The sequence below is a fragment of the Petromyzon marinus genome, unplaced genomic scaffold (assembly GCF_048934315.1).
Source record: "Petromyzon marinus isolate PM22_M1 ecotype Great Lakes invasive population unplaced genomic scaffold, UKy_Petmar_22M1.pri1.0 PM_Scaffold_29, whole genome shotgun sequence".
Taxonomy (NCBI): domain Eukaryota; kingdom Metazoa; phylum Chordata; class Hyperoartia; order Petromyzontiformes; family Petromyzontidae; genus Petromyzon; species Petromyzon marinus.
In genome coordinates, this window is record NW_027423268.1 from 16,968 (window position 1) to 37,874 (window position 20,907).

The following is a 20,907-nucleotide window of genomic DNA, read 5'->3' on the forward strand; positions in this document are numbered from 1 at the left end:
CTCAGTTTGTAGACACCAGGGTACTGTAAGTCAGAAATGACATCCTTTACGGATGGGATTAGATCACGTATTTTGTGTATTGTACTGAATCGGACCTGGATCTTGTGTTTGTTTAGAATTTTGGAAATATTTTTGGTAACGCCTGCTATGTATGGTAACGTGATGGTTTTGATCGGAATCTCAGGGGGTTGTTTCTCCATGGTAGGAGAAACAACTCTGGAAGGTAACCCAGAACTTGGGTTACATACAGAGCATAACTGTGAAACTGTGAGGCATAAATGTTAACTTTACAAACCTTAACCGTTTCTTTGTGCGTCGGTGAAAGTCGGAGGGAATATCGCCCCTCCCTCCAGGTTGTGCACCCAGACAGGGAGGCGCATTCGAGACAATTTATAACATTTGATTGTTTTACTTGTGGGTTTTATGGTAGGAGTATGACAACGGAATATACCGTGGGTGATCCACACAAGGACACACACTGACACACGTACGGACACACACACGGACGCAGATACATACGGACAAATCCTGACACAGCAAAAATCGAAAGAAACCCCGCCTTGTGGGCAGGATCCAAGTGAAGGGATTTTTGGGCATAAAAAGAGGATCCTGAGCATGGAAACCTCAGTTCGACCAGGGGGTCGACTCAGGAGTGAGCTGCGACCAGCGGGTCGGCTCGACTCGTCCGCAGTTCATCGGAACTCAGATGAGTTCGATCGGCTCACCGGAGCCGGCCATCGGGGGCTCGACTCATCGGAGCGGCTCCCAATCTCATCTGCAGGCGGGCAAGACCCGCTTGACAGCTCAACTCGCCCCTGCGTGGGTCAGCCTCTGCCGACGCGGAGGTCTCTGCTGCCGCCGGGGTGGTGAGGGTCGCTGTTTGGCGACGAGGCTGCGTGCACACCGTGCATCGCCAGCCGAGTGCGCACCCGGGTCAACACTCAACCACCGTGCACGCTGCGAGCGAGCTGTGGCCGCCATCTACCGACCGCGTTCTGAACTGCAGCAGCGTATCGACGACATCCGAATCCGTTCAACACGGTGACCGCCGAATTGACTTATACGTATGACGCGCACCGCCCTCTCACCACACGACAAGCAGGCGTCTGTTTTACACAAAGATCGACTCCGAACACTGACTATTCAAAACAATTCATGTCATTCAAACATACACGGGTCCTTAACCAGAAGCCAACACTCAAGTCTATCGGCCATCAGTGACTGTGAAGGCGTCACATCGAGACCGAGTGACAACCACCCGTCGTTATAAGTATATCCATAGTTGTCCTCTTTACTATTTAGTGGGCTGTACTCTTAATCGCATGAATATTCAACAGATCCATCAATACGAATTGATTTTTGACACCTTCTTCCGTAGAGCCACGCTCTTGTGGGGAAGAGTGTGTCCCACCAGATCCTCATCAGGCGATCTGGTCCACAATCAATTAAAACTTGGTATCAGGTAAGATCTTCAGGGGAAAGGAGCACAGCATCGCATGCCCTTACTCCAAGCCATTATGTAGTCAGATAATCTGCCGATGTATCTGTTGAGATTTGTGCCTTTAAGAATAATAACTGTTTTAATTGTTTTTCTTACCGCCGTATAATCTTTAAAGTACCTTTCGTTCGTAATCGCCGCACGTACACGCGTACTCTACAGAATAATCACCTGTTCTGTGACCCAATGTGCTAACAACGTGATAAGGGTTGCATATGATCTATGATCAATAACGAGTGCGATACTGCGGGGACAATTCAAGTATAATCATTCATTATAAAGTTAAGGTTTTTGTTTAGTATAGCATTTGCAAGTTCTAATAACTCTCTTTCACTAACAACCATCGCTTTATGCGGGGTCCATGTGTTATCAAAGTGAAATCGTACAGTCGTTGATGATACTGTCTTGATACCGTGTGGATACCGTGTTGAAGTTCTGAGATTGAGAGTTCACATACATATTATAGTTAAGGTTTAATTAGAAAATAAATTGATTAATACAGAAGTGGTCGTGTGATTCTTTCCTGAAATTTTTGCGTAAGATCTGTTTCCTGCGATGAGATATGAACTCGGGAACCTAAACTATAAACACACCAATCCACACTCATTAAACTTTAAAGCGAATTATATGAACTTGGCTACCATGCAAAGCGATTTTGATAAAGAAACCCCCTCGCAAATCGAGGAGAGGGAAGGGGAAATACGGACACAAACAGGAAAACAGGAGGCCGACCACCCCGAGGTTAGAGAGAGGCAAAATATTAACCCTAAGTCACCAGGGTATTCTGTACTGATAGAGCGACAAAGGGCGGAGCTGGGGCGAAACGAGCAACATGACATAGACAACTCACCAGAAAGACGCACGCTACGCAAGTACGACCGACATGATGCAGATGACAGAGACAGCTCACTTGGTAGACTCCTTCCACGCAGGCACGACCGACGTGGAATCTATGGCAGGGACTACTCTCCGGAGAAGCGCACCTCGCGCAAACATGACCAACCAGTTCCAGATAGCTCAGTCAGCTCACCAGAAAGACGCACGCTACGCAAGTGCGACCGACATGGTGCAGATGACAGAGACAGCTCACTTGGAAAACGCACCTCACGTAAGCATGACCGACGTGGAACCTACAGCAGGGATCACTCTCCAGGAAGGCGTACATCACGCCAACATGACCCATCAGATGCAGATAGCTCAGACAGCTCACCAGAGAAACGCACCTCACGCAAACATGACCAACATAACACGGGTACAAGGGACAGCTCACCAGAGAAATGCACGACACATACAAATTACCAACGCAAAACCACCCGCACCACAAATGACAAACACAGGAATCCCGACAACCATGTAGCACAAGACAAACATAAACACAGCACATCACCTAGCAGCCACCACACACGTAGTAGACGGCGTGAAGGTCAAGGACAAAAACACTCACCACATAGACACAGCTCAAGGAGATCACGCACACCAACCCACAGGCATGGATCACAAGACCCACATAATAGAAATAAGGGACACAAGCCACGGGACAGATACGAATCCTCCTCGGACAGAGGGAGACCACGACACAGACACGGGAAACATGACAGTAGTGATAGCGAAGGCAGGGACAGCTCGAGTGACAAATCCTCTGAATCTGACGCCTCTGACGACGATCAACTGTCCGAATACTCATTCAGTAGTAAGACTCTGAAATTGATGGACAAAGCGCTCGTCATAATTCCCTATTTCGATCCACACAACAAAACCAGGGATATACACAACCACATAGCTACAGTAGGACAGGAGGCTAAGATCCGGGGTCTGGGTAAATCAGCAGAAAAAGCATGTTTATTGTCAAGGAGCTTACATGAAACCGCCAGACCATGGGTAACATCCCTGCCAAATAGGGTCAAGAGCGATTTTAAGCAATTAAGCCGAGCAGTAGTTAATAGATTTGGGGAATACTCCACACTATCTGAAGGATTGAACGCGGCAAAATTGATGACTCAGCGTGCGGACGAAGACCCACGAGATTATCTCCTACGCCTCAAGAGAGCAAATTCCGCAGGTGACGTGGACAACGCCCAGGAAGAAGGGAAGATATTAAAAGTTATGTTCTTCCAATCACTAAGACCTGAAATAGTGAAGATAGTAGGAACGATGCTAGACCCCGAGACTGCCTCCTTGCGCCAGATTGAAAGCAAGGCCCACACGGCCTGGGTGAACGGACGGAGAACCACTAGCACAGCTAAAACACACATCATCACCAAAGACAAAGAACGTCTCAATCTGGAGGGAAACGAGTCTCCAGGGAATAACAACAGAACCACCCGGAACGAACATGAAACACCCCAGGAGAGGGCGCCAAATCCACTAGGATCAAAACTCAGCAGCAACACGCCGGACAACGGGTCATGGGGGACCTGGCACCCACGGCCGCCACAGCCCTGGAATATAGAAGAGGGCGGATCTTGGAACTATGGAGGATGGAGAGCGAATGACGGATCATACCTACCCCGCGGAGGCCGACGCCCACCGAACCAATCCCCATATCGTCTCCCACTGCCGCCTCCGCTAGCAATGGGGCATAGACCACAGGCAGCCAACAGGAGTCGATACGCTCACTATATTCGGATGGAAAGAGAACATCAAGAGAGTATGAAGACTCCCATGCGAACAGCCAAGACAAGAATACCAACAGAACACACGCAGGAAGAGGACGCACCCAACGCAAAGATAGCCCAAGAGAAAATAAGAAACTCAAGAAACCCCAAAGCAGTCACCGAGGTGGTACCAGAGGGTAAAGGGTACCATCTGGGGGAATTAATTCCCGTAGGACCGGTCGGACGAGTCCACGTGGAAGTAATACTGCAAGACACCCTGACCAGCCAGGGCCTTTGTGAAACGGGAGCAGAAATATCCATGATATCCAGAGACATGTTTGATGAACTCCAGACTGCCGTCCAGAGGAAGAATGAAACGTTACAGATGATGCCAAGTAGGCTCACCTACTCAGGATGCGAAGGGACCCACATGCGGCCATTGGGCAAGGTCATGATGAAGCTCACGTTCAACAAAGTCAACATGAGCCATCCACTATATGTCGTGCAGAACCCAGGAAAAGAGCTGATCATTGGGATCGAACTACTGAATCGCCTTAAACCCGTCATGAACCTTGAATCCCGACAAATATGGGCACAGTCAATGCCGGAGCAGCATAGGGATCCAGAAGATGAAGAAGTTGAAGACTTTACAGGAATTCAAATGATAACAGAAGAACTCAACGACCTGTCACGGACAATCAAGAACGAAACCAAGCGTCCAGCAGAAATATGGACCACTCAACTACTGACCAACAGACTGGGAAAGGACCTTGAGGAAACCAACCTACGAACAGTAGTTAGAAAGGACTGTCCCTTCGCGGAGTATATACCGCCCACTAGTGGTCAAACAGGTGTTAACGTGTCTTTATTTGCCTGTCTGCATGCGTATGTCTTGTGTGTCAGCGGTTGCAACAGGTGTGTGGCCGTGTATATTATTGCGCGTGTGTGGGTGAGTGTGTTCACGTGTGTATTGTTCAGTCTGTATCTCTGTGCATCTTCTGTGCTAGCGTATGTCTGTATGTCACTAGAGAACGGTTGTGCAGTGGTAGTGTGTAGTGGCACGTTCCTGATGACCTAAGTTCCATTCCCGGTCACGACGAACAGCAGTAGTTTAGCTGGTAAGCGTGCTGCACTATTAACCTGGCGACCCAAGTTCGATTGCTGCTTTTGGCCAACACCGGTGACGAATATCTAAACCGGTCCTGGGGCTCCCTTAGATTAATTCAGCCTTAAATGAGTACTCAGTGCGTGTAAAGCATCAGCACTGGGGAGACAAAGGTGGCTGGGTGTAGTGTTGGTCCTCCCATCCCCTTCGTGTTCTGTGCTGACCTTCGTAGATGCTCGCTAACAGCACTTGCCCTAAAAGTCTTTTCAAGGCTATATTGAGGATCTTTGACTTTTGTCTTTGTGTGGTGCAGTGGAGGGAGCACGGAGGGCGGTGCCTGCCACGCGCCCGGTCCTCACCCTGTTTGACGTGAGCCCAACATCCTCACACGACCACAACCAACCCATGTCTCATCTCCCACACCGCTGGCGAAAGCACTGTGTGTGATCTCGTGTGCTGTAGCTTTCTGTACCGTGCTGTGTTTGCTGTGTTAGCCATCATGTGCTGGGGCGTTCTGTGCGTTCTCTTGTGTGCTGTCGCATTCTGAGCTGTGCTGAAATTGCTGTCATGTTGCTGTAGTGCGCTGCGATGTGCTGTAGCGCTCTGCGCTCTGCTGTGGTGTGCAGGACAGCGAAGAGCAGCAGAACGAGGCTCGCACTGCTCAGAGCTCCACGTCCCAGATGAAGGCAGCGCGTGTCCTGCAGACGTTCGTCAACCCCTTTGGCATGGTGAGACATGGGGAGACAGGGACATGTGGAGGCACAGGGGTAGTTGAGTGCCAAGGAGATACATGGACTTTGAGACACGGGAATTACAAGGACACCAAGACAATGCAGCGATACAAGCGACTTAGGGACGTGGGGAACACACAGGAGGCATGGTAAATGAGAGACAGATAGGAGGCATAGAGACACAATATTAGCACAGGGTCACACGTGACACGGGGTCACTTAGGATTTGGATAAAACGGTCTTCATTGACGCAGAAATCCTGGAAACATGAAGACGTGGGGACTCGAGGAAGTGATTGAAAATAAAAAGTTCGCTTGTGCATCTGTTCATGTGCTTGTGCTTGCAGTATCTACCATCCAGTGACGGGAAATCTCTGCCATTTAAAGAAAAGAAATTGGATCCTAACTCAAAAGTGTTTGAGGTAACACGTGATTGTTGTGTGCTAACATTTTGCTCACATCATCATCTCCATCATCATCATTATCTCCATCATTCCATTTCACAAACCACTTGTGCGGATGGGTGCTGAGTGAGGAATTTTAGTGGTTTGGTGATTAATGTGGTTATTTGAGTGCATGTTTGAGCAGATGAGTGGGTGAATGAATGGTTGAGTGAGTGCTTGGGTAGGTGAGAGAGTGTAGTTGAGTGCATGAGTGGTTGGATCGTTGAACGAGTACCTGAGTGGCTGAGTAAGTGAATGAGTGTTTAAGTAGTTGACTGAGTGAGTGATGAGAACCCGTTGAGTGCTATATCACCCGTCTCTGTAGATCTGTAGTCGCTGGAAACTGATGAAAGCGCCAGAGAAACCAAAGAAGAGCTCTGCACAGTCTGCAAAAGCCAAACACGGTGAAGGCACACACACACACACACCATGAACACAGAGACATGCACTAATCCAGCAGTCACAAACACTTGCACGTGCATGTGCACACACACACACATGCAGACACGTACAGAAGTCGAGGCGTTGCTCACGCACACACACACGACAAAAACAAAAATCGTATCACCTTTAACAGACTTGGGGCAAGTGCTGTTAGCAAGCGTCTCTGAAGATCCAGGATTACACGAGGGGTGGGTAGTCAACACCAGGCTCGGCTGCCTTTGTTTCCCCAGCACTGATGATTACACATCGTGCCCAGTACTCATTTAAGGCTCCGTCGACCTCGGGGAGGCCCAGGACTTGATCAAATATTTGCCATTGCTGTTGATCGCAAGCGGGAATTGAAATCAGGTCACTGGGTTTGCAGTGCATTAACCAGCACACTACTGCACGCACGCGCCATGAGTGACGGATCCCCGTGTCTGCAGCGGAGAAGAAGATGAAGGTGGAGCGCCCTCAAGAGGAGCCGGTCGCCGTACCGACTGTGCGAGAGCAGAAACAGGTGCGCCCCGCTCACTCGCGCTCCAGCGTTTCCACGGCCAATGGGGGAACTGGGAACCTAGATTTAAAGCTTTCGTGACTGCAAGGATCCATACTCTTTGGTTCTATTCGGTAGTCACGTAGGTAAATAATAAAACAAAAATCACGACGTTTCGGCCGCTTGTGTTGTGGCTGAAACGTCGTGATTTTTGTTGTTTTATTTTTTACCTACGTGACTTTACCGAATAGAACCAAAGAGTATGAACTGGGAACCTGTTGCAGGACCTGCACCCCCGGGCCTTGCGTTTGTGACTGGGCTTCGTGGGACCCGGCCCCTCCTGGTGCCCTTAAGTCCCCACCCACCCACCCCCTCCCCACTCACTGCTGCCCTTTCCCATTCCATCTGAACACCAGCCTGTGTTGGGGTAAGACATTGCTTACAAAATTGCATACGAATTCAGATGCGTTATTCTTGTGAACATTCTGCATGTGCTTGAGCGAATTACGTCGTGGCGTGCAAATTTTTGCCGTCAATAAAGTAGGCATCGGTGCGCATCACAGCGGAATGGGAATGGTACATGGGCATAGAGCAATAAAAATGTAAAAAGAAACCCGTCGCGAACTCGGCGGCTTACACCGACTGAGCAAAATAAATTGCAACCGCATGAAAAAAAGTGCACAGGGAATCGCATAAGGTAAGGAGTAAATAATAATGAAATAAACTGTGTTTTCTTTCCCTGGTGCGCTGGTGATAACTCGACGAGGGTTAACGAATCGGTACCCTATCCTGTGACTCGTGACTTGATGCTGGTAGCATCGTGGGGATAACATTGGGGGAAAAGACAAAAATCCGACACAAACCAGAATACCTCCCCACTGCCGCTCTCCCCTCCCCACCCCCTCCCACTGTGTTGCCTTCATTCTCTCTCGTTCGGCCTCTCCCTTACCCCTTTCCATGGGCAGGGTGCCACACGTAGAGAGGCACCGGGGGCAGCCGAGGTCACGGAGGTCGGAGGGAAAAGGCAGCGCGCGGACTCGGACTCATCGCCAGCGCCACCACTCGTGCCAGATGACTTCACCCCCCACGAGTACACGGAGGCCGACGCTCACATCTTCACAGGTACACACACATCTTCACAAGTACATACGTGCACATCCACATCTTCACAGGTACACAGACACGCGCACATGTACATCATCATGGGAAAAATGCACATCTTCACAGATACGCACACACACACACATCTTCACAGGTAAGGTCAATGTGTGAATGTGAGGGTGGGTATGTGAAGGTCAATGTGAGCGAGTTTGAGTGGGCGAGTGAGCGAGTTGTTCTCTGTTCCAGCCGGGTGCTCTCGAGGAAGAGATCAGAACAGACACACGACTCGGCAGGACAAGGTGCGTACGTACTTCACATCACCGCTATCATCATCGTCGCCGTCATAACCACCACTACCATTGTCATCACACCATCACCACCCCTAATATTACAGTTTTATCACCATCACCACTACCATCAACACCATTACAGCTACTATCATCACCATCATGAAAATCACTGCTACCAACATCACTATCATAACTCCCATATTCATCACCATCATCACCACTATCATTGTCATCACCATCACCATCAATATCACAACCATCACCCCTACAACTAAAGTATTATCTCCACTACTTTTAACACCATCACCGCTACCATGATCACTGTCATAACCACCATATTCATCACCATCACCGTTACCGTCACCATCAACACCATTGCCATCATCTCTGTAACCAGTGTTGCCTTCACCTTTAACGTCATTAACACCATCATTAATGCCGTCACCACCATCATAACCACATTCATTGGTACCACTGTCAACATCATCTTCATTCCCACCACCATTACCACGATACACGTCGTGTAGTGCATTGCGCATTGTGTTAAATCTTTGTGCTCCGCGTGCTTTTTGTGTCGTGTGCATGGTGTCTGTTGTGCGCATAAACGCGCATTGTGTGTGGTGTGTGTTTGATGTTGAGTACACATTTGCGTGTATCCGTTGTGTGTTTGTGCAGCATAAGTTGTGCGGGCGGGGGCAAGGTGGTCGTACAGTCTTCAGAGGATCGGCACGGGGCATGACGTACATGCAGGGACACAGTGGCCGGTAGGAGATCCCTCTCCCATCACCTATGTCGCCCTACGTGCATTCACGTGTCTTTTGTGTCCGCGTCGGACCTTGCATATCTAAATGTTTACCCCACGTGTCCTTGTGTGTCCCTGTGGGTCGCCGCATGTCTAAATGTGTACGCACATGTCTCTGTAATGTCCCACCTTCTCTCGGTTAGTTCCCCGCATTTCGCCATGTCCCTCCGTGTCACTACGCATGCTGCGTCTTCCTTTAGATCATAGATCACGGTTCCGTGCATTTTCACGTGTGTTCCTGTGTATACGTATGCCTTTGTGTCTGCACATGCATCTGCTTGCCTTTGTGTGTCTCAGTGTCAACGGTGTCAACAGTGTTGCTTTGTGTCAGTGGTACTTCGTGTCTGCTTGTGTCTTCACGTGCCCCCCTGTAGCATTGTTACCATGCGTGTCGGTGTGTCACCGATGCGTTATAGCACATGTCATCACACAGGGTTCTCCCACTGGCACATCTGGCCCGTGAAGGCTTTTGTAGTGGCCTGCCGAGGTATAAATACAGGTTTCCCTCACTTTATGCGGTGGATACGTTCCAAAAAAAGGGCACACAAAGTGAAACCGCACAAGACAGCGTCCTGCCGAGTAGTATATACGTACACATGCAATGTTGTGTCACATCTGACCGCAAAGTGGCATATAGAGTGAGTTCAAAAGACATTTAGCGAATTTTGTGGAGAAATAGGTAAGCCGCATATACGTGAAATCGCACAAACCAAACCTGAATAAACTGTGGAAACCTGTAGATACAGGTTAGTGAGATGAAAAGTGATATACAAGAGATAGGGATGAGAGTTGGAGACAAACTATGGTGGTTAGCTGTCACATAGCTGACGTTATGACGTAAATAAGTCATGTGATGTAACATGTACGCGTGGCACGTGATATTACGTCGCTAACTTTTTGTAGCCCGCCAGATAATATTTCTGAAGAACCATTCGTTTTCATGTGCCTCTGTGCCAAGCACATGTCTGCATATCTCCATGTGGGTGACTTTGTGTTCCATAATCTCAAAATGCACCTAGCCTGGCACAGCTGCTACGGTCACATCACTCAATGGCGGCTGTTCTCTTAATTTATTCACTGGTCACTATCTGTGTCCTCAAATCCTGATGCTTGCATTTCCACGTGTGTGTGTGTCCCTCCACATCTTAAAAATAATATTCTGCATATATTTAGCATCTTGCATGAAAATTCCATCTATAAACGTGGTAGAATTTGTAACACATGCAGTTTTCGCGTGGAGGCATGATAATACACAGACAAGCGGGCAAAATAGCCAGAACCAGTGCCAACAATTGCTCAAGCTCTGTGGTCCTATATTGAGCGGCCGGAATGTGGGTCAGGAGTGTTCCACTTTTCATCCCAGTGCGACCCGCGGTTGCTCACTTCTCCGTGATGCAGGGGAGGCTCCCGGCAGGCGTGGCCGAAAAAATGAAGATGTGAAGAGAGGCGGTGAGAGTCCTGGAGGGGAGTGAACTGGCATTGGTGCAGGGTGGACAACAAACGTCTCCCATTGATACGAGGCGACATCAACAACAAACGCAATTAACAGCAACATCCAGGATCAACTGGCGAATTCGAACAACACGCAGTTAACAGCAACACCGAGTCAACCGGAGTATCTAACAATACATGGGAGTTGATAGCGACATCTGTTCGGCCAGTAAATTCTAACAACACAGTTCACAGCAACTCCTAAAGTCTTCCAGAGTACAAATAAGACGCGTAGTTTATACCAACTGCTCGAGTCACACAGGGTCTCCTGTAACTGCGACGTTAACAACACACGGATACAAGTACCCTGTGTGGCCAGTAACACCCAGACTCAACGGCAACACCCCAAAACACACCCAGTGTCACCAACATCATCTCACATTATCATTAACAGCTGATAATACCAGCTACAGCCAGCTACATTGAGCATCACCAGCAAAGTGAGTGATAAACCAGCTTTAATACTTTCCATAAAATAATGAGAAACTCATGTCCTGCGCGTGTAAATAATAAGTATTCACACGTGCAATGCCCATGCACTCTCACACAATCACATGAACATAGATGTTAGAACTCACATGTGCACACATAAGCGCAAGCTTTTTTGAAACCCTGCACCCCCTGCATTACCAGTTTAATGACTTGTTTCCACATGGATGTTGTGGTGCTGACAAGTAGACCACAAAGAAATGATGTAAAAATAAATTTGGTTTCACATTTTTAAGCCTTCTCTCCTGCAGGAGGGACTTTGTCAAACGTGTCTTTTGTCGCTGTGTGTAGGTGTTTAAGGTGGGGAGTGGTAATAAATGTTGAACTTTTTTCTTCATGCTTTTGGAGTCCCTGACTGCTCACAATCATTAAGGACCTTGATGATGGTGGGTAGGCCCGAGTAAAGCTACGTGGCTGGGAGTCAGAGCCATTCCCTGTTCACCTTTGGGTGCGACAGGGATGTGCTGTGGCTCCAACATTATTTAACATCTTTTTCGACAACGTAGTTCGAGAAGCCTTCCTTGGCTGTACTGGCAGAATCTCCATCTGGTACAGATACAGTGGGAGGCTGATCAATATGGTCGAGGGATAGCTCCCTATTGGTCAACCATTTATATATGCTGATGATCTGGTGATTGCTGTTCACTTAGAAGAAGTTGGAAGTGCTGCTGCTAGACCTGGAGCATGCTACAAACTTACCATCAGCCCCACCAAAACTAAGCAACTGGCTGGGTATTTTGTGCCATCAAACACTCAACTCCCGATTGGTGATGGGGTAGTTGTCGAGAGAGTGAAGAGTTTTCCATACCTGGGCATTGTACTTATGACCAGCTCCGATTTGATAGCAGAAGTCTCACTCCGAATCAGTCGAGTGGCATCTGTTCATCGGCTGGGTAAAGCTGTGTGCAAGCTTCCTGGTCTGTTGCTCCACATGAAGCCTCGGGTATTCACGGCCACCGTCATGCCCTCCTGTATTCTTGCGGAAAAGCGGACCCCCCCACCCCCCATGGAACATCTTCGCCAGTAAGACACATTCAGGCTGGCATGCCTACGATCCATCCTAGGTTTAGCCAGGCTGGATTGTGTGAGGACCTCACAAATCTTTGAAAGAGCTCGACAAAGTTAATCGGTGAGCTCCGGCAGGCAAGGCTGCGTTGGCTGGGTTATAGAGCCTGCATGTACATCCACCACATGCCTAAATAGCTTTTGTTCAGCCAGATAGAGGGGGCCAAATGGACGTGGCAGGGGCTCGAGAAGCGATGTAATCATGTGGTACAAGAGGATGTAGAGCTAAGTGTGCTTTCCGATGACTGGTACCAGCGATGTCAAGATCGGCCTCTGTGGAGGAGGCTTGTGAAGGACGCTACTGGGTAGTTGGAGGCAGTCGCCCTTCAGCATGAACAGAGGGCTATGGAGCAGTTAAAATATAACGTAGTTGATCACATCCTTCCAATGATTGCTCAATCTGAATCCATCTTCTCTGATTTTCACTCACCCACCCGTGTGTCTTGTTGTCCGATGACTACAAGTCAATTTACTTGCTAATTTCTACAGCCCTACACGTCCATGCACATCACAAACCCTCCCCCTCTCCCCTGTGAACCTCTACAGCCAAACTCCTCCTTCCCGTGCCTAACCCCTACAGCCAAACTCCTCCTCCCCGTGCCTATATAAAACCACAACAGCAGATAATTTTTCTCACCTGAAGACGGCCGCTTGTGTTGCGACCAAAACGTCGTGATTTCTTTCATTATTTTTTTTTACTATCTACATGACTTTTACCGAAAGAACCAGAGAGTATGGATTCCTGCAGTAACGAAAGCTTCAAATCAAAGATATCAGAATCTTTATTTATGCTGGAGAAATCCGGTGAGCTATGAAGCTCTTTTTCCTGTCTGTACTGCATACCTATGCCTGTGAATTAGCTTCATCACGTGTGTATCACACCTACATAGGTGATGCAGAGAGATGAAATTAGGACACAAACAAGAGAAAGACATGTAGGGATATGATATGAGATACGGACAAAATTAAGTCGTACAATTAGATAAAACTAGATACAAATAAGATTTAGAGGTGTAAGGAGTTGTAGAGAAGAGATAGTATGAATGAGATATATAAGCAAGAAATAACTATGAAAGAGAGTTGACAAAATATCCAAACTTAAGATACCTATTTAGCGATATGAGAGGAGTAAATAAGGTAGAGAAATGTTGTGAACTTGCTGAATGTATGCAAGCAGGAAATAAAGGCTATCATCAAACATGATCAATTCATTGGTGGATGAAGGCCTGATAAACCTTTACCATCTCCCACAAGTCCTTCGATGCAACAATCCATCTAGTATCTAAAAACGAGCTGATTTCATTGCTCCATCTCCACGGATGTCCTCCTCTTGGGTGTATTTATTGTTCACCCCGAAGTGAAAATGTTACACCACAGGTGGTAGTTTGGCAGCAAGTCGTGTGTGATGTGGTCGAGTGTGGCGACTCCCACCTCTATCAATACGTCTCATTAGGGGGAAAGAGCAGATAGACTACTCTATAGAGATCCCTCTCGTGGAGGCCCTTTCACCATAAGCTGTATGAGCAAGCAATTGCAGGGCTGTACTTGCTTACAATTGAAGAGACTGGGTGCAACAATTGTCCAGCACCGTTTGAGCACTTATTTGGCCAATTTAAAGTCATAACCCGTTAATGAGCCTTGATTCATGTAAATCATCAAAGTGTCTGTTCACACAAAACCACAAAACCTCCACTGGTGGCCTTTAGCAAGTTTACTCAAATCCACGTTTCTCTGGCCATGACCAGTTATCTCCATGAGACAACCTCTGTAGACTGTAAAAGTCGAACCTATTTAATGAACCCAAGGGGCATGCCGGGTTGAGTTAACCCCATGTGGATTTTTTTTATTGAAACTAATTTCAATTTAAAGAGTAATGAGGAGTTAGGAAACTACTGTCAAAACGGCCACTTGTACTGATTGCTTGCACTCTTCTGCACCACTCCCTCTTGACCAGATGGCGACAAATCTCCTCAACAATCGCTATGCGGTTTTGGAAAAACTGGGTGAAGGAACATTTGGCCAGGTGTTCAGATGCTGGGACCACAGGAACCACAAGGAGATGGCCCTCAAGATGATTGACTCCACATTAAGGTGAGAGACCAAGTCATGATTGTGCATCACAATCTTCACTGAAAAGTTTTCCTGCAACACAAACTCACGTGTGCCTACCTCGACATGAAGAATTCTATTTTAATGATCCTATTTTCGACATTCTCAGAAGTGTTTGTATTTCTTCACGCAGCGTCACGGACGCAGAAGTATATAACGAGGCTGGCTTCCTGAAGATGTTGAGACACAAAAGCATCATCCGGCTTGAGGAAAACTTCGTCGTGGGAGATTACCATTATCTCGTGTTGGACTACATCAAGTAAGAACACTAAGTCCATTACAAGCGTGACACTTACAGGATGTGTAAAACTACAAGCTTGGCAGCTGCTTCATCTCGATCAGTGCTCAATCCTTAGCTATGCTACACTGCATTGTTAAGAAGCAGATGCATTAACCATTTCGTAACCAGTTTGCAAAAAAGAAAACAACTATCTGCAGTCAGCACGTATTCCATGCATTGTTACACCTCGAATGTCTTACCTCACCTTTAGTGTTCTAGGACTTGCCGTGCATGTGTGGATGTGCTGGTGCCTTTGTGCTTGATGCTGTGTTTAATTAACCATCCTGCACTCTGTATGTTGTGCGTTTTCCGTTGTCAGCGCGGGCAGCCTCTTTGACGTGGTGAACTCGAACGGAGCATTTACTCTGTCCTCCGTCAAGAGATACGCCCGTTCCCTGATGGAAGTGCTGGCCTTCCTGAAGAAGAACGGCGTAGTCCATGGGGACCTCAAGCTGGTAAGGGTTTATCATTACATTTCTTTTAGAGGAATTAAGCAGGTCTAAGGGACGCTGCCATGGTGTCATGGGTAGCACACTAGACTTTAAACCCAGAGGGAATCGATTCAATTTGATCTCCCGGCTTGGCAATTGCAACAGTGGACAGGTTCTGAAATCCCAACTCTCCAACCACCCACCCACCCACCACCTCTATACACCCAGAAGGATAAATAAGTACAACACAGTTCATCACAAAGTCACAAGTGGTGGCGTAAAGTGTGGGTACTCCGACCACTTTTGAGACATTTGGCTGTGTATACGAGTAGCCCAAAACCATTTAAGTAGCTCTCTCGACCTACTCAATGATGGAGGCCTTTCTGGAAGTAGAGGGGTGAGCAAATAATTGCAGGCCTGCACCTTTACGGTGATCTTTTAAACATATCGAGCAGTGTATGCGCCTCATGCACCTGTAGCTCTTTGCCACGTGGTGGCCAGTTGAATTCCCATCACAGCTGCCTCATACAGAAGAGCTCTTATCCGTGATCATATTACCTATGACTCCCATTATCCATGGCAGCTGTAGAGTCCACAGAAACACCAATTATCCGTGACCCTATTTTCATTCTTGTACGTAATTATTCAGGTTTTTCTTTTTTTACCATCCTGAATTGCGGAACAACTCCGTTCGCGCCGATGAGAAGAGTCGCCATGTCAATTCTTCCCATTATAAGTGTTTTGTTTTCATGACCAACTTCAGTACAAGATGTTGTATTGGATCATCTTTACGAGAGTTATTGATCCCCCTGCTTCCGACTCGAGAAATAATTCATTTACACTTATAACGTTAGATGTACAGTGCACAAAATGAACGCCATTCTTCCATACAGACAGGAATCATCTTAATGGACTCTCATTTGGTTAAATACAATACAAATAATGCGTCCGTTTTCTTAATTTTTTCAGGAAAACATCTTGGTGAAAGATCACCACACGGCAGCCATCCGATTGGCCGACTTCGGAGGAAGTTTTTTTGAATATGAATTTCGTAAGTTACACTTTATATACATTTATACACATCATCACATTTCTAAATATTCCTACAGATCCTGTTATCTGGAATAATTTTGTGTTTTATATAGCGTCGTTCATGCAAATTGCGTGAACGATGCTGATGTGAACAGGCATCACGCAGTGATGCCTGCGCATGGTAGCTCCACACGAGGTATTAAGGGAATGCTCACAACTCCTTACGATCTCCAATTCACAACCGTGCATTGGGAATGTCCACTTCCGTGTAAAATCACGTCCTGTCATATTCTGTTTGTTGCGGTTGCACCCGACTTAAGAGCCGCATGGCTCACAGGGCTATACCTAATAAATTAAAACTTGAAACTTGAAAACTATCACATATCATGCAGGACAGGGTGCGAACACATTGGGGATTCTTTTAGTGAAACTATGACTCCTACAGGCCACCTAAGCAATATTGTATTTTTTTTATTTTTCTCCAGCCGATGATTTATTTGGGACGCCCGGATACAACGCTCCCGAAGTATTGCTGGGCCAGCCGTTTGGAACATCAATTGACATGTGGGCTGCCGGGTGCATACTAGCTGAGATATCTGTCGGCAAACGACTGATGTCAATGAGCAGCGAGAGTCAGGAGATCGCTGGCATCACAAAGGTAACATTAATTTTATAATTTTGTATATTTATTAGCGAAAGATTGTGGGTTTAAATCTGGTTGGGGTTTATTCAGCCCTACAGTGTCGATAAAATGAGTACTACTTTTTAGGGAAGTCGACATTGGTTGTCATAGAGATATATTCACCTGTGACGTATGAATGGAGTTTTACCACTGACTCAGGGCTGCAGCCAGGCTATGATCACTGCCTCAATGCTCATTTGACTTTGAGTACAAATTCAATTTTAAACAGCTTCATGTTACGTGAAATCAAGTGATTACTCAATAATGAATAATTTAATCAATATGATACGAACCATGTATGTAAGTACGTACAGAAAACGCCTCTTAACTCGCCAGTGACATGAGATCAAATGTATCGTTTATTTTCAGATTGTGGGAACACCACCTTTTGAGATGCTGCACGCTGCACCAGACGGTCCTCGGTATTTCAGTGAGTACTGCAATTTTTTTTTTTAATATGCGATTAGGTGTTATAACATCACTCGTCTGGCTGCACAATGACGTGAAAGTTGGGTTGTTTCCCCACGTCCTTCACAGCCTTCATTGTACATCACAGCCTTGTGCACATGAATAATATTTTAATGCATGACATCGTTTGCGATTGTACCCACTGCAGACTTCTTTGGGCAACTGACCAAGGAATGTCTGCAGGAGACCCCTCAGTGTTGCCCGCTCAAGGAGTTTCTGAAAACGAGAGACCCATTGTTCCTGGACTTCATCAGCTCCATCCTATGGTGAGTGTCCCACTCTTTGAGTTTCCCTCAACTGTAACAAAATTCCAGTAAATTTCTATATCATAAGGGAATATGCATCCCCTTTGCAATGTACAGCTATCTTGCATCTCTCTGCAGAAGAAACTAGGTAAAGAATGAAAGGGCAAATGCAGTACTGTATCCTCATTTAACGCGCTAATAGATGTTCTGTATTAAGAAAAAATGCATTTAGTGAGGAATTACCGTTTACACATTACAGAGATAAACAAATAAAAACCATGCACATTTGCACATTTTCACTATAAAATTAGCTTGCAGTCATCCCATGGCGAGAAAAAAAAACTGTGATAAGGGTACGCCACCACGTACTATTATATTATTCCGCGCATATACCTAGAATTCCTATACTGCTCAGCCATGCAGCTGAATAAAGTTGTTTGTCATGAACCGCTCAGAAAGCCCGTAACAGAATGGAATAACTTTACTTTAGCGATAACACGTTGTGTACGCACACTTTGAGCGTGGACTTACCATACCTATCTTCACATACCTGCAAACCCTTAGATACTTTATCAAGTGGATGTAAGCTTATTGTATCACTTTAATGTGTCATTTGGGTATGTATATTTTGCTGATCTTCTCATCGGTACTTGTCTCTCTGTTTTCAGCTGGAACCCAAATGACCGTCTAACTCCGAAAAGTGCTCTCAAGCACCCATGGATGAGTGCAGCTCCAGCTCCACCACCTGGACTTCACCAGGCACCAGCATGCAAGATCAACTCCCATCTGGCTCCTGCAACCAAGACCTTCCCTATTCTGGACCCCTACAACATCCCTTCCAAGACAATGGACCCCTACCAATTATGCTGGCTGGATTCGGACCCCAACAACTTCTTCATCCCGGCTCCAGCACCTTGCCACCTTCCCTCAATTCCACAACTTACTTCTCCTGGCCAAATTCCAGTCGAATCATTTTGCTGCAGCTCTTCCGGAGTGGCAATTCCCATTTTGGCCACTAAGGTGTCCACTGCCACTTTCCTTCCATCTCCAGCCGCCGTTGCAGTCCCCTTAATTGAGCCAAGGACTGACGCCTTCCTGGCTTCTGCTTCTGTTGCATTAAGCGCCGGAACCATTTTGGATGTGGAGATGCCTACAGCCACTAGCTCAACATCCACCACAAAATGCAGCATTCAGGTGGAAGATGTGAACACTGCTGTGTCTTCGACAGCATCAATTGCTGACCCCCTCCCAGAGTCGGAGACCAGAATTGATGCGGACATCAAGCCTCTGGATATTGAGGAATTTCATATTTCAATTGAGGCAGTCGATGAGGCGACCCAAAATGGAGCCGAGACGAGCATGGGCTCCATATTGTCTCTGCCTATAAACGCAGACGACACTGTTAACCCTCTCCTGGAGTCCGAGAGCACGGTTAAGGCAGACTCTAAGCCTCACGATGCTGAACAAATGAAAGCCATGGTACAGAGTGACATGGACAGTGCAGAAAAAATTATTGAGGTCCCCAAATCCCAATCACCAACCATCCGCAAGAGATTGCATCGGTTCGGACGCGCTCTTATTAAGTTCGTCTGTTGTTGTGGGGGAAGTGGTGAGGGGGATTAAATGTTTTAATATTGTCAAATATATGGGCAGCCCTCGACTTATCACCTGTTCATAAGTCGAACGGTTTATAAGACGGTCGTCAAAAATGTATTATATTTAAATGCACATAACTCATTGCTATAAATTGTTTTATCATTTTTAAAAGGGAAACATTGTTAAACACATAAAAAATATTGTACATTTGCATTTTATACTGTATTAAATACTATATTATACATAACATACCAAATAAATGTTGGTAAATAGAAAGAAAAATCAGTTTTAACTTAACTTGCCTTGATTCCCGATGATGCTGGCTTGTTTGTCGGAAGGCGCATAATGGATCCCAACAATTTCACACACAAGGGGGCATGTAAGCGCACTCACACAAAAACATACACGACAACGATCCCCTGTATGGCCTGCCTTCACAGCGTTTATGAAGGTCGCCTTTGACTCAACAGTAGCGATGTTTACACACACCGCACCGGGTACTCATTTGAGGCCGAGTTGACCTAGGAGAGGCCCAGGACCCATTCAGATTATCATCACTGATGTTGGTTGTGAGTGGGAATTAAATGTTTTAATATTGTTAAGTATACTCTGGTTCCTTCGGTAAAGTCACGTTGGTAAAAAGTAAAAAAAACAATGAAAACAACTAAATCAAATCACGACGTTTCGGAGGCAACACAAGCTTCCGTCATCAGGTGGAACAGCCACAGTAAAAAATACTATGGTGAGTAGAGAGAGCTATTTGTGACAAGCGATTATAAATGGTAAGAAGGGGGGAGGAGCCAGGGAGGACGGATGCAGGGTAGGGAGGGGGGTGAGTGTTGGGGGACGGAGATTATTGAAGCTCCTGGCCATGGTACTCATGTACAACGGATGGGGGGGGGGGGCGGCAGGGGGCGGCGGGGGGCGGGGGAGAGTGGGATGGGGGACAAATTTGCACGATTGAAACATTGCACGTCAAATTTCCTAGTGATGGTAGTGTGTAAGGCTGGGAGTAAAAGACCGGAGATATGGATATGAATATAAACTCTAAAGCAGCTAAAGTTTTACTTGATTAATAACATCCTTCCAATGAATGCTCAATTTTAAACCATCCTCTTGGTTGAAGTTACGACTATGTTTGTATATCTGGATGGATTCATGGACAAATCTTTGGTGGTATCCAGATGGCTTGCAGAGTACTTTGGTAGCAATGATCAGCCACAGCAGAAGAATTTGTCCTATCGTGTTTCAAATCTGACTTGTGCTCGTGAATGCGGTCAGATACATTGCTTCGTTTCCCCAATATAGCAATCACCACAAATGCAACTCAGTTTGTAGACACCAGGGTACTGTAAGTCAGGAATGACATCCTTTACGGATGGGATCAGATCACGTATTTTGTGTATTGTACTGAATCGGACCTGGATCTTGTGTTTGTTTAGAATTTTGGAAATATTTTTGGTAACGCCTGCTATGTATGGTAACGTGATGGTTTTGATCAGAATCTCAGGGGGTTGTTTCTCCATGGTAGGAGAAA

General features: G+C 46.6%; 2 protein-coding genes across 2 annotated transcripts; both read left to right on the forward strand.

The window, feature by feature from the left end:
• Nucleotides 1-4,625: 4,625 nt before the first annotated feature.
• Nucleotides 4,626-13,546, forward strand: LOC142923121 (exosome complex component 10-like). The gene is made up of 9 exons (XM_076064062.1): nt 4,626-5,566; nt 5,824-5,925; nt 6,275-6,349; nt 6,696-6,774; nt 7,240-7,313; nt 8,255-8,411; nt 8,637-8,689; nt 9,356-9,444; nt 10,881-13,546. Exons 2-9 carry the CDS (start codon nt 5,878-5,880, stop codon nt 10,912-10,914), a joined length of 609 nt encoding a protein of 202 aa, XP_075920177.1. The 5' UTR covers nt 4,626-5,566; nt 5,824-5,877; the 3' UTR covers nt 10,915-13,546.
• A 2,509-nt stretch (nt 13,547-16,055) lies between these two features.
• On the forward strand, nt 16,056-19,579 carry LOC142923114 (uncharacterized). The gene is made up of 3 exons (XM_076064051.1): nt 16,056-17,491; nt 17,678-17,795; nt 18,443-19,579. The coding sequence occupies exons 1-3, from the start codon at nt 17,455-17,457 to the stop codon at nt 19,395-19,397; spliced, it is 1,110 nt and encodes a 369-aa protein (XP_075920166.1). The 5' UTR covers nt 16,056-17,454; the 3' UTR covers nt 19,398-19,579.
• Nucleotides 19,580-20,907: the final 1,328 nt, after the last annotated feature.